Below are 14,042 nucleotides of genomic sequence, written 5' to 3'. Positions count from 1 at the left end.
TTATTTTAAAAAATAAAACTATTAAAATGTGACAAAAATAATTACAGATTGGTATAGGAACTTATATATATGTTAAGAAGTAGATAAATATATATTTTTTTTATTATTATTAACAATTGCTTTATTTTAAAAAGCTTAACTTTTAGGAGTTAACAGCACCAGCAATCTAGCTGCGGCACACAATTGTTACTAAAGTTATTTTAAAAGTATCCAATGTAATCTAATTGTAAATTGTAATTGTGAGTGTAATGTAATTGTAAATAAAAGAGGAAAAACTGTAAAACTTTATACAAATTTTTTTTCCCATCTCACGAATTACGTTTAATTTATATTAATAATACGAAAAAGATATCGATATTTCCGTGTATTTTTAGTAAAGCCAGGTGAGACGCAGCGCGTACAATCGATATCTTATCTCTGCAAGCAGTGCAGCCCTCGCAGTCGTTATAATCGTAACAGCACAGTTACAGTTACAGCTTTCTGTTAGCAGGACTGCTGTTTATTTGTTTATTCAAAAACTATTAATAAATGTAGAAAGCAAAGTAATGTTTATAAAAAAACATAAAAAAGTGTAGGAATTGTAGTCATAGAAAGAATAGATAGAACTTAGAATTAGCACAAAGAATTAATACAAAGTTAATACAGTAACCAGAAAATCAATACCCGTTAACAACAACCGGAGCGCGTAAATTCCGTCAGTTTGACAGTTCCGTTGATAAGAACGATGCGGATGGACTTTTGAGAGCGCAGGCGCGCTCTAGGCGCCCCCGTCCCCCCTTTTATCCTCGTCGCTGTTTGCCTGCCAACTTTCCGGAATCCAAATTCTCAGACAGTCCACGTTCGGGCGTCGTTGCAAGCAGTGTGTGCTAACGGTACTCCAACCGCGCTGCATGTGCGTTCCCCGTTTGCATCTGTGTGCGTGTGTGAGCGGAGAAGGAAGAAGAGGAAAATCGCAGGAAAACGGGAAACAGTAACGGGAACGTCTGCCCCAAAAAACAGTTGCAAGAACACACTCGATTCCGTTGGCGCTGCACCAATTTTTCGCTTGAAAGACAGTAATTCGATTGGATCAATTCAGTTTTCCCATAGCAGCAGCACTTTCATCGCTACCTCAAGCAGCAGCACTAGCAGCAGGAGCAGCCGCGAAGGGGGCGGGGATTTCACAGGTGAGTTGCGGAATTCCGTTTTCCCCTGGCTGGCAAACATCCTTTTAGCCTCTCTCGCTTGGTGGTGGATTGGCCCAAAGCCACGGACACTGCGAATGTCTATACTACAGGCCAAACTGCCTATGCCCAACCGATTTAAAATCTTTAAGGAAGTGAACTATTTGAAATTATAGTTGGTGACTAAATTTTAGTTGCTGACTTTTTAAGACTTCGAAATTTTCGGAATTATACATATATATTTTATAATTCCCTTCAGAAAAACCAAACACCACTGTTTTATTGTTCCAAGTAGCTAAAAAATATGTAAAAAGTGTAAATCAAGGGCGGAGAATAGGTCGTCTTAGGGAAGTTTCACCGTATGTGGCTAAGTTTTTGTTGTGGCCACATTAGCACAACACCTCGGGCGCCACAAAAACTTCAAAATTCTGGGCTAATTACAGGTGCTTTGATGCCTTAGAACTCTTGCCTTGGTTACAACTTTTTTTTATCAGCCCTATTTGCTCAGCTCACACGAATTAAATTCCCAGCGTTTCGGTTTCGTTTCTAGTTTCAGTTGAGTGAGCTGCCCACGCACGTTTTCGATTAATCCGCATCAAACAACCAATGACAGTGAAAATCGATCGGCATTGGCTTTCGCAGTTGGCTACTACGTGTGTGTTATGTTTTCCCTGCACTGAAATCCGAGGTCTATATCAAATAGAAAACTGTAACAGGAGACAAATTATTTGTTTTCAATTTAGTTTGTGTGTTTGTTTGGTCAAGTTATCAAATTCATCATAAGCTAGCACTCAAATAAAAAACTCCACTGAGTTTAAAACGCACCAGTGTTGGAAACGTTTAAGAATCGTAGTAACGTTTTCTTTCTGTGCACTAATCGTGGTACGACTCCGGCGGGAAAAGTACGGCCGGAGAAAAAGGGCAATCAGGAGCACACGCCTATAAAAAGCCCGTGGAAAATGCGTGCCGAAATTGAAATTCCGTTAGTTGGTTTGGTCAGCCGGGACGATAAGCATTTAAGCCATATAGCACATAACCGTTACATTTGCATTGGGGCGACATCTGGACGGTCTGTGCGTGCGTGTGTCTGTGTAGCTGTGTGTGCCGCAATTTCTCAGTTTGCATAATTTAGATGCCGCTGTTAGCGTCGACGTCGACTGCGGCTGCGACCGCGACGCCAACGCATGACCGCCAATGTCTTGTTCTTGTTGTTATTCTTGTTCTTGGCGCTTCTCTTTGAGAAATTATTTTTAAGTTTGTGTGTGCTCGAATGCGGGGGTGTGTGAGTGGCAATGTGTGTTAGCGCTGCTGCCAAGGTCATTACATTTTGTCTTATTTCGCTGCGTTTCAGTTGCCCCTGCCCCCCATTTCTCAAGTACAGTGCGCTCGCTATAAGTGCGATCATAAGAAAAGTTTCTAAAATTTTGTCAGATTTTATTGCAGCTGTCTAATATATTTTCGATGATCTAAAAGTTAAATAGTTTTTACAGCTTTCTTCCTCTCAAGTTAGCCGTTCAAGTTAAAGATGCTTGACTGTATTTTGTCGCGATTTGCATTATATAATTCGAGCTGACGTCGGGAGGACGATGTGGCGGCTCTTTGTGGCAAGTTCAAGTGCAGTTTGCTCGATTTGCGGTTTTTTCCGAATGTTTTGCCAATATTTTCGCCATTGACAACAGGCGGCTTTGCCTTTGATTTTGCTTTTGTTTTTGTTTCTTAAATTTTTTGTTGCTTTTTGTGTGATTGTTATTGTTTGTGTTATTGCTTGCCTTGCCAATATCTCTGACTAGCTGCCATGTTGATTATTTTGCATAACTGAAGCGGCAATAGCGCCGGCATGAAAGCAATGGAAAAATTGTTTATATTGCCAAGGAGAAGGAAAAACGCACCCAAAAACCCAGATACATTTTGGGTAGTTGTAACTCCGTAGCGCCACTGAGGCGCACAATTTTCCCCAGCATGTTTTCCAACGGGGAATGGGATCGGGAATCGGAATTGGAATGGAAATGGGGATGGGGATGGGGATGGGGATGGGGATGGGGTGGTTTGGGTTAGGTTAAAGTAGAAACAAATTATACGACACACACCCCCAACTGCCCCCCGCCCCCGCAGCCCCCCAGAAAAACGTCAATAAACAAGCGGCAGTGAACAATGGAGGGCAGCAGGGAAAAGCTGGGTAAGGAGCACAGCGTCAGCTTTTCTATAGCGTTTTCCCCAGTGTTTTCCCCATCGCTTTTCCACCATTAAAGCTCAGTGCGCATATAGAAAGACATTCGATGTTTTGCCGGCACCCCAAAGAGCTGTTTTTACCACCCCCCTCTGGCCCATGGGGTGCGTATTTGTCAATGTTGCTTTTCTTGGCTGTCATTTATTTCGTCATTTATGCAAAAATTTTATTGCTTTTTCGCAGTCCGCGGGGCTTTCCATCGCCCAGCAAGAGTTAAGGAAAGGGAAAGGGTAAGGAGGTTTTGGCGTGGAAAACCTTGCCAATTAAATGCATGCACAGCCTATTTGGTGTCGCCTTTTGTTGTTTCCCGCTTATTTTTTTGTTCCACCGATTCTTGTCCTTTTCAAACGCATTTCTTGTGCTCGCTGGCGTGTGGCTAATTAAAGCGAATGCCCCACGGGCAGTGGAAACTGAGCTCCCAGCAATTACTTTCCCCCCATTGGGGGCATACGAAAATACTGGTGGTTGGTGGGTGGTGCTAGGTGGGCTTTGAACTTGTTTCAATCCCACTGGTTGCCTGGCATGCGGCACACAACAAAGCGGACACACATAATTAGGGGAAACTGAAAACCGAAGCCAGGATTAGATCCTTTTTCACAGCGGTAGTTAGCCGCAAAATTGTAGTTGAAGGTTTGAAAAAAACATGTAAGTTAATCTAGCTTAAATAAATATAAGTTACATTAGTTTTTCGGTGTTAAAATGAACTCTTTGGAAAGTTTAATCATAATTTTAATTCAATCTACACCAGTACAAATAGATGGAAGTGCATTAAACCCATGAGAATTGCAGTGAAAAGAATACTAAAAAGGATAAGCAATCAAAGTTGCAGAGAATAGCGTACTGCAAAGTATCTGCAATTAGAGTAACTTCCAAAACAGCTTCAAATTATTCATTTGCCATATAGGACACTTTACTAGCCAGGCCTCTTGATTTACGAGCGGCCTTTGCACCCCAAATATTAAACTGGAAACCAAAGGCTGGCATAAATACCTCGCCGATACATGTCGTCATGTGAACGCTATGTGTTGTGTGGTATGTGGAATATTTTCCTGTGGCCGACGTCACAAAACTTTGCGAGTCGAGGGCAACGCACACAGAAAATTTCGAATTGGGCACAAAGTTGCTTGTTCCTTCCACTCGACTTTGCAGCGTGGTTCTTGTTGTATTTGGTGCTCTTGTTGCATGCACCGCTGCACTTCCATTACGCTATACTATGTACATACATATAATGCCGTGCCACACCATACGATATACGATATACAAAAGGAAGGAGCAGCGAGCTGGGCTAGTTTCAGGCGGTTCAAGGGCATTCCCGGACCGCTGACAGCAATATAACCGAGACATAAACGAGGGACAAGAAAAATATGAACAATGCCAGCTCGTTAGGTAGATGAAAAGCATGATGAAAATGAAATAATTGCGTGCATTCAAATTCCGTCCTGTGCCCCAAGGATCAAAAGCAAATTGCCACAATTAATTCGCAGACATAATGGAGGGACATGCGCGAAGGATAAAAAAGTAAATCAGGATTTTAGCGGTATTAAGTGGGGGGTTTTGGAAAGCCACTGGCCCGCACATAAATATACATTTATGCATTACTTATGAAGTGGGGGCGAATGTTAATCTGGTGCACAGTGTAAATGTGAGATGGCACTATCATAATACCTTAAGCTTGTAATAAGTGAATATATGCTTGTGACTATAAAGTGGTATACGAATATTAAGAACTATTGCTCAGAAACATTAATTATTATATAAAAACATATAAAACAATAAAGTTAGGAGAATGTATCAATGTAAATACTATATCTGGTATCACTGTCAACATGATGCGAAGCGCAAAAGTTTTACCCCAAACAGCGCTAGCAGTAACGACTACATAATAGTTAAGCGCCTTACATGGCAGACTGTGTACCACGGAGCGTATACGCAATCTAATTTCGACAGGCTAATTGCAACAGAAGGAGGCAGAGAGTGCGAATGTTTACTTTGTGAACAACTATGTGTGTGTTCCGCCTCTGCTTCTTTCCACCTAATCAACTTTTAATGGCAAAGCCGAAACAAATCCCATACATATTTCAGGCAGAGGTAGAACGCTTCGGGGTTTTTGTTTGGGAAAATAGAGTAAAGTGTGTTGTAGTAAATACAAAGGAAAACAACATGAAATTGAAATTTTGATGGCAAACTGATGGATGATTGAATCAATTGTTTAATTGATTTATTTACACAACGCCATTGTTGGCCTTTGAGTGCAGTAAATCGAGTGCAATGGCAAAAATGCATTTGCAATGGATTAAGTAATCCTGTGCCGAGTAATTTTGGCTCCATATATACGCCAGCTTAGCTGGTGGCCATTACCAAGGCTGCTTGCCATTGTTGATGGTTAAATGCATATTTCATGATGTCTGGCCCAGGTTGTCGTGTCCGTTGCACCATCTGCGAACTCGAAGCAGCCGCTTTCGCTTCAGCCAAAGTCTGACTGGCATTTCGACAGCTTTTCCGACAACGCCGCCTCAGTTATTTTCGTACCTCTGACGCGTTATGGCGACCATGAACCGCACATGGCTAAAAAAGTGCTCAGTGTCGCATGAAAGCGCCGAAAGGCTGCAGGTGGATTCGGTGGATTTTTTGGTGGGTCTGAGGGTGGGGGTTGGGTTGGTGGCAATGTGCAGGTTGGCTGCCAAATGCGGCACGTTGAACAATTTAAAAGCGGGCGAACAATGGCTGTCTGGCAATCGCTGAGTGGCGAAAGTAACACGTTCGGAATGTGCCCCACGGTGAATGTGCAATCATTCATCTCGTGAACTACTCGAGAATGCATTCCTCCCATTTTGTATGTTTTTCTTTTTTCGCTCACCGTTCTGTCTGCGTGTCTTTCTCTGTGTGTGTTATTGAAATGGAATTCAAAGGACTCTTCAATTTATAGCGACTTGTAGTTGGGTTTTTATCAATATTAAAGCAGGCAAAGGGCAAATCCTTGCCGAAAGATACCATTAGTTGGCTTTCACATGCCCACCCTGATGATGGCTGGCCCCCGGGGCGTATACGCAATCAAAAATGGTATATCACATATCCAATTCAATCAGACAATGCTCACGACATAATTGAAGCAAATGCGTGTGTGCTTTTGTCTCTGGACGGCCACCCTACTTCTCGTGTTCATCCTCAAGTTCCCTCAGCCGCAGGCAATATACACTGAACAAAATCATATGTAAGGGGGAAATATTAATCAAAGGTTAGAAGTTATATAGAAGTTATAGTAACTTTTTAGGCAGCACAGTTGCTTTTCTTATTTCCTTCACTCTCATACAATTGAAGGAGCTCCTTTTTTATATCAGTGTACTGCCTAGACGAAGTACAGAAAACGAGAAGCCGGCTAGTCAAGCAGCCATCAAACGAGACAACAGACAGCAACAAGCCATATCAATTATTCAAGCATAATTTGAAACATTCTCATGCTGAAGGACTCTGCTTCGCTTTGCTCAGCGAGGGATTGTGTTCCTTTTGCCCAGAGCTCTTGGCCCAGCAAGACTTTACTCGACTTTTTGCTTGAAAACTTTTTAAATTATTTAAATGAGTGCCGTTGCGAAAGTGATGGAGAAGTTTTGACAACGCTTTGGCTTTCACCATTTGTAATATTTGAAAAATAGGGGCGCATTGTGTTTTTGGCAGATTGAAATATGTCGTTTATAACTTAAAATTTGTCAGTATCTTTTTATCAGTTATTCTATCTCCCAAGCGGTTTGAGTTGCGAATTAATTTATGAAAAGTTAAACAATTTCTAATTGTTGCAGCAAGCTTATCAGCTCTTTAACTTTTCCCTCGAAGTGCAAGCATAACAAAATCAACAAATTCAAAAACTTTGGCCACCGAGGCATTCGACTTCCGCATAAAGTTTTCAAAGTCTGAGTGCCAGTTGATGTATACATACATATGTATATATTTTGCATGTATGCCATTTGGTAAAAAGGATTTTTATGAGATCCGTGTGCGCGTGTATGTGTGTATGTGTGAGTGGGTTATCCTGGCGAATGGCAAAGTAAAGGAAGATAGGACACAACCACTTACCCACTAATACCAATTAGTGTGCCCTGAAAAGCATGCTTCAAATTATGTCGTATACGTGGGTGTGTGTTTGCTCCTTGTACGGCAGCGTGAGTATGTGTGTGTGTGTGTGGTGCAATTTGTCAACCCCTGAAGAAGCACGATGAAGTTGATAGCGTTTCAGGGGGAGCACGGCGAACATATGCCGGAACATCGTTCCGTTCCATCAATAAATCCCCGTTCATAGCACATCCAATGACCCGAAAGGCAGCTCTCTCGGTCGTGTGCTAGTGTGTGTTTTAGCCTGATAAGGTACCAGCAGCAGCAGCAGTAACCAGAATTATAATAACAACATTGGCAACACGAGTAGCGACAACGGCAACAAACGAGTATACTCCATTTCGCTTTCATCGTAAATTAGTTATTGGCATGTTATACTAAACGATATTGAAACTCATACCCATTCCTCTTTTTCTCTCTCCCCATTTTCATTTTAGCAACATGTTTGTGGCTTAAATCGGCGCAGAGCAGCAATAGCTATCACAGAAAAACCAGAACTTGAGGATCTAGTTAGTTGGCCATCGCTTTTGGGCCATAAAATGCATTTACACTTCGAGCGAAACATCAACACAAAATGCGACTGCACGATACTCTCATTATCATGGATGGGAAAGGTGCCAGATGATATACCCGAGGTGAGTACGCAGTCATTAACTATTGGCCATTAACCATGGAACCTAACAAGCCATCACTAAGCCAAATTGGAGAGTCTGCCGAGCTTAAAATGATACGAATCTTTCAAAGCAAGTGCAACAATGTGGCATACTCTTAGACACTTGCAAAAGTGGTTTCCTCAAAATCCTAGTGAAAGACATCGAATACGTCTCATTGAATTTAATTATAAAGTACAGCCATTCTCAAGTGCCATTAATTTTCCTTAGTGTGCATGAAGGCTGTGCGATGGCAATATTAATACAATAAATACTGGACAAGGTCCATTAAACTGTCCGGCACTTTAAACTGTCAGGCGAAACTATTAAGACCGACCGCTGGCCATTATCCATTAGCCGGAATGGTTGGTGGTAAGTATGGTTGGTGGTAAGGTCTTAAATTGGAAAGTGGCTTCTGCTTGGTTATGCCATGGCATCTCTGCATATAATCTAGATAATCTTCACAAGGCACCGGATACTTCACACATGCCAAACATTTTCACACCGGAAGTGCTTAGACCCAAAAAACCCCGTTGGCTTTTACCATCGCTAGAAGCTATTTCTGTTTGCTCGTTTTGGGCCTTTTGAAGGACATGGCAGGTGTCGCTGGATTAGGAGTCCCTAATGGCCACGTTGCACTCATTTCGGTCTTAAAATTGATTTTACACGCCACGTGTTGGCCAAAGCTCAAACGGAAGAAGTGGGTTCGTCTGCGTGGCCCTAACTTTTCCAATCATTATGAACTTTCAATGGCTGCACAACAAATGCCATATAATCCTTTTTATATTGAATATAAAAATCCAATCACGTCTGTCTCGGCTCCTTGACTCCATCCTCTCTTGTGTTTTGTAGCGCAAAATTAAAGTTAAGTGAATGCCGCCCACGCAGCCTCAAGTGGATCCTCGTCTGGCTGCGGTCCTTTTCAGCTCGGGATATGCAGGATATGCTGGATGAGTTGGTCGAGTGGGATATGTTTGTTGGCTGAGTGGAATGTGCTGGTTAGGCTGGTTATCTGGATGGACCTCTACTTTGTGCCGCGATGCGCATCACTCGCCAGCAATAAACTCGTTTGCGATTTGTTTAACTGTTTTCAATTTTGTTTTCAACACGAGCGCGTGCACTTAAAGAAACTGAGAGATGCATAAATATATAGGAAATGAGTAGAAATCAGGACTAACAACCAGTTTGTTTAGGTGTTCGTGACCAGCAGCTAGTGTTAAGTTGGACACGTGTCGAGGTTTGTGAGGGACGCGTGTCTGTGGCATCGTTACCCTCGTAATGCCACCCCCGCGCCACACAGAAAACCAAAACCAAACCCATTTCCGTTTCCATTTCCATTCCGATTGCGTTGCCATTTCAGTTGCAAGTGCGTTAAGCCACAAGCTTAATTTCTTGTTACGCCTTTCAGCAATTTACGAGCGATAAGCAGACATTTTCCTCTGCCCCCAAACGCAAACAAATTCGAACCCATTGGGGAGTTATCCTCATTTCCATTTCCCTTGCGCATAAATCATCTCAGCGAAAAAATGCGTATTAAAACAAGCGAGAAATATTTCGAAGTGATTTTTTAAGTACCCGCCATAAGACCCACACCAAAAAGTAGTCCAGCTTTTCATGGCATCATAATATTTTAACAACTGCACTGCCATTAATAGAATATTTATGATGAAGTGCGTCATCCTCGGCGTAGCTTGTTGCTGTATTGGTTTTCTGTTTGTTCGCACTTCTGAAGAAAAAGGACCTCTCAAACAAAGACTGGACTCCTTTTGGTTTCCTTTTTCTTTACTCTAAGGGTTGAACAACTGTCGCGGGATTTTCGCATAAATTGAGGCAGCAAATTGACATGCCAGAGGACAAGGACCAAAAACTGAAAGCATAAAATGAAATTTAATAGCCTGGCACATGACACACATGTCGCCTTTTTCATGGGAAATCCCCGGGTTCAACATCGTAATTTCATCTCTGCTGGGTTGGGCTTTATGCAAAATCCATAACAAATGAAATCTAATGATAACCAAATGATGAAACGATAGCGAGAAGTGGAAATTTGTTCACACTTTTGGGGAGACAACTTTTCTTAAGGACTTGAATAGGTTGGAATTCTTAGTAGATTGCTTATTGTATCATATTTAAATGTTTCTACTGGCCAGTGTAATAACTTAAGCCTAAAAAAGTAATGAATTTTTCGTACACTCGCGTTTCAGTCATATGCTTAAAAATTCTGTGGGGCCCACGAGGCATTAAAAGTTTCAGCTGAATGTGGGAATATATATTTTGCATATTTATGGCAAGCCCAGGAGTTTGGCGCATTTTTATGAACTTGCCTGGTCTTGCCAAACTTTTAATAATGCAAAAAGAATAACAATTTCCACTCGAGCTGAAGTTGCCTACTGAAGACGCTTACTGAAGACGAAGCTCTGAAGATGATGGCTTTTAGCTGGAATGGTTCACTTAGCGTAATTAACTTGGCAACTGCTGATGAAGTCGACGAACGTTGGAATTAGTGGCAGTCGCAGTAGCTGTAGTAGTAGCAGTATCATCATTAGCAGTTGCTGGAGGGTTTAACATCATTAATATTTGCCAGTGCCACTGACACTGGGCAATCCTGTAGCCAGGATCTTCGCCTCCCGCCGGCTTCCATGTGTTTGCTGCTGAGTTTTAATTACGCGCAGTAAAAAATAATTGAGTTCTTTTCAATCCCAGCGACAGTTGAGGGATCCTGCGACTGCTGAAAGCTGGTCACTGACCACAAAACCACTTGAATGGCCTTTTGCAATGGACAGCCACTGGCTAATTATGTGCAGCAGACCATTATGCTCTCAGTCGCGCATTTTGTGCTGGCGCTGCGTGCTCTAAGTTAATTTCCACCGGATCAGGATAATGGCCCGCTTTTGCCACCTTTCCGCTTTTCCGCTTTAAGTGTGTGCCCTGGAAAAGGGGTTAAATGTGGTACACTCTTGAAGAGTATGTGTGTTTAATGTTTAACCATAGAGGAAAATTAAATGAAAAAGTTATTTTAAATCATAGCTAGTGTTCATTTTGCTTGGCAATGCTTTAAAGTACCACTTTTCTATACAGATTTATAGCAGCAGAGAAGGGTTAAGTATACGGAATGTGAGTACCTCTGCTGGCACTATACTTTTCACGAAGCCACTAGAAAGCACAGGCATTTGCATTTTGCTCTTTAAAGCCTAACTTTTGCCACCCCGAAAGTATGCAACGCAATGTTGGAAACTCATTTGCACACACACACATACAGACACAGAGATTTTCATCAGGGAACGGCGTGCTCACGCGTAATAAATGTATTACGTGCCTGCTTGTGGTAGTGCAACCGCCCCCTTCCCCCCCACCCTTCTAGGCTAATTTAAACAGGAACAGAAACCCCCGAAAAACATCGCCATGCCTGGGAAAATATCCGCAGGCCTCGCTGTTGTTCTGTTACGCTTGTTGAACAGGTGCCGATTACAAGTGCCAATTTTCGTAGCGGCGCGCAAGTTAATTGAAAACTTTTTAATTGTTTAGGCAGCGGCAACATCTCGAAACAGACTTGGCTTAGTTTCGCGTGCTGGCCCTGATTTACGACCAGGCTTCTGCCGGCGACAGTTTCAATTAGACAGCATTGTGGCCAAGGACGTAGTGGCTCGCCGAGGGGGCGGGTGGGCTTTCCCGATTGGCGCCGCTTTTCCTTTTGTGCGATTCCAAACCATCGACCCTTGGCCACATCACATCCACACATCCTTTTTGCCGGAGGCGCGTCTGCACTTTCGATTGTTTGTTCTTGGCTCTGAAAACTGTAATTTAATGTGCCCACAATGCTGCCACACATGTCTTGAGCGATGACTCCGTGGTACACACAGAGAAATTAAATAATAATTAATAATTAAATAATATTATACAATATAAGGACAAGGCAAACATGCCTAAGCCCTTTTTTCTAAGGAAAAACTCTTTGGAAACTGCGTAAACTAACCAAAAAATCTATTAGAAGCTCTTTTACATGTCATTTTTTGTATTAGACTGCTAGATTGTTTTTCCAAGTGTCTAACTGCTCCATCATTCCCACTTGGCTCTTCACACTTGGCTTGGCTGACGTTGTGGCTTTCAGTTGTGTCATTGATTGGTTTGTCCAGCATTTCGTTGTTTGTTTGTTTGCACTGCCTTCGATCGAGTCCTTCGCCAGGAGCTGCGGTTTTTGTGTCCTTTTCTGTCCTTTGGCGTCCCTGCCACTTGGCCACAATGGTCCCTTCGGAAAGGACATGTCCACAGCAATATTCCCGTGCGGAGCACTCTAGGCACTCACTGGCCAACCAGTTGTCTCTGTCCAATTGTTGCATACGGATTCAATCAATCAATTATGCAACTGCCTGGCCATTGTTATTGCATAATTCCAGAGTGATGCCAGTGACGCTGGCCGGGAATGCAGAAACTAAAGTTGATTGTGGTCCCCAGGCTCGGAATTTGATTGGATGGCCTCTCGAATTTGTGGAGATTTTCGATTTTCCATTTTGCCGTAGGTACACTTTCCAAAACGAGAAAACTGCATTAGTATCCTGCTATTGGGGAATTACACTGCCTTAGGTTAAAAACAATCCAGCATGTAAATGTTCTTATATTGAGATTCAACAATAAATATTTCACTGTGTTGTTCTTATGCATTTTAATTTATTCCCTTTCTTGTGTACATTTCGCTTCAATTTCACTGGGAGCATTCATGTAATATGAGAATGGATTCTGCATATGAACATGTCAGCGACTCTCATGCTCCATTTGTCAACTCACAGAGACAGCATTTGCCTGTTTCTCACAGAGAAAACTCATTTGGCTCTGTCTCGTTTGTATTTCACTCGTTTTTCCATCTGTTCCATCCACCCCAAAAAGAAAACCAACCCACTTTCCAGCCCAGCCCCCATTTATTTTTTCTGGGAAATGTAACAAAAGATGAGATGCACTTGAGCATGCTAAAATGCGTTATTAAGTGCATAAATATGCAATGCTCAACCTTTTGCACTCGGCATCACCACCAACCTGCGCCACCCTGCACCACCCTGCACCACCCTGCACCACCCTGCACCACCCTGCACCACCCTGCACCACCCTGCACCACTCTTCACCACCGAGCACCACCCACCTGTCTAACAATGGGGGCTTCAGGTGGGCACTCAAGAGTGGATGGGGGGCATGTGTGAAGGGCTTTTGAAATTTAATAAAATGCAAATTCAAATGCAGAAACCAGTGAGCCAGACATGTGCCCACATGCCACGCCCCGTGTTCCCATTGTGGGGCGCCGGCATCCCGATGCGGCACCGCCTCTGCCCCAACGCTAATGAGTTGAGTTTTGTCTCCAAAACACACAAAAACAGAGGGAATGTATTATGTGCAGCTGGAGCCGAAAGGATGCACTGGAGCGACTGCCCCCACCAAATTGTGGTAATGGTGCACATGAGGCGCATATGAGGAAAGCTCGCTGCAAACCAAAAATGCCGGGGATACACTAAAACACATTCTATGTCTAATACAACTTCCAATTAAGTAAAAACAGTTGGTGCATCTTAAACCCATTTTAATTTAATATTATAGAAATCGCATGTGAAAAACTTACTGCTTAATTATTTGTAAATCACATTAACTGCAATACCTCTTAAAATATTTCTTTGTAAGCTTTCGTTTCTGCAACGTGCTGTATATTTTTTTAATTATTTTAAATGCGAACACATATGCAACTCCGGCGGCAAAAAAATAAAATAACATACGAGAAAAAAAATCGATATCGCTTTTTGGGCCTGGCATTAAAAAGGATCAAAAGGTGGAGCACGTGCGCAATGCCGGGAGGCGAATAAGGCTATATCGCCACAGTACGACTATATCCTGTGTATACACTTGTAAGCCATAGGAACC

General features: G+C 42.5%; 1 protein-coding gene across 5 annotated transcripts in view; it reads left to right on the top strand.

Moving 5' to 3' along the window:
- The first annotated feature begins 482 nt into the window (after positions 1-482).
- The window catches only part of LOC6538247 (tubby-related protein 4), a 27,534-nt gene continuing 13,974 nt past the window's right edge, over positions 483-14,042 (top strand). For 3 of the 5 annotated variants that reach the window (XR_001454027.3, XM_002098738.4, XM_015193244.3), the window contains exons 1-2: positions 484-1,166; positions 7,932-8,129. Coding sequence is in view for 4 of the 5 variants with exons in the window: in XM_002098738.4 (XP_002098774.2) it covers positions 8,034-8,129 (96 nt within the window). In the remaining variant the exon portion in view is untranslated. Of the gene's footprint in view, positions 1,167-7,931; positions 8,130-14,042 lie in introns of all 5 variants that reach the window. The other 2 variants (XM_039376419.2, XM_039376418.2) reach the window with 1 other exon arrangement.

Source organism: Drosophila yakuba, chromosome 3R (assembly GCF_016746365.2).
Source record: "Drosophila yakuba strain Tai18E2 chromosome 3R, Prin_Dyak_Tai18E2_2.1, whole genome shotgun sequence".
Lineage (NCBI taxonomy): Eukaryota > Metazoa > Arthropoda > Insecta > Diptera > Drosophilidae > Drosophila > Drosophila yakuba.
This window is presented reverse-complemented; position numbering and strand designations above follow the sequence as displayed.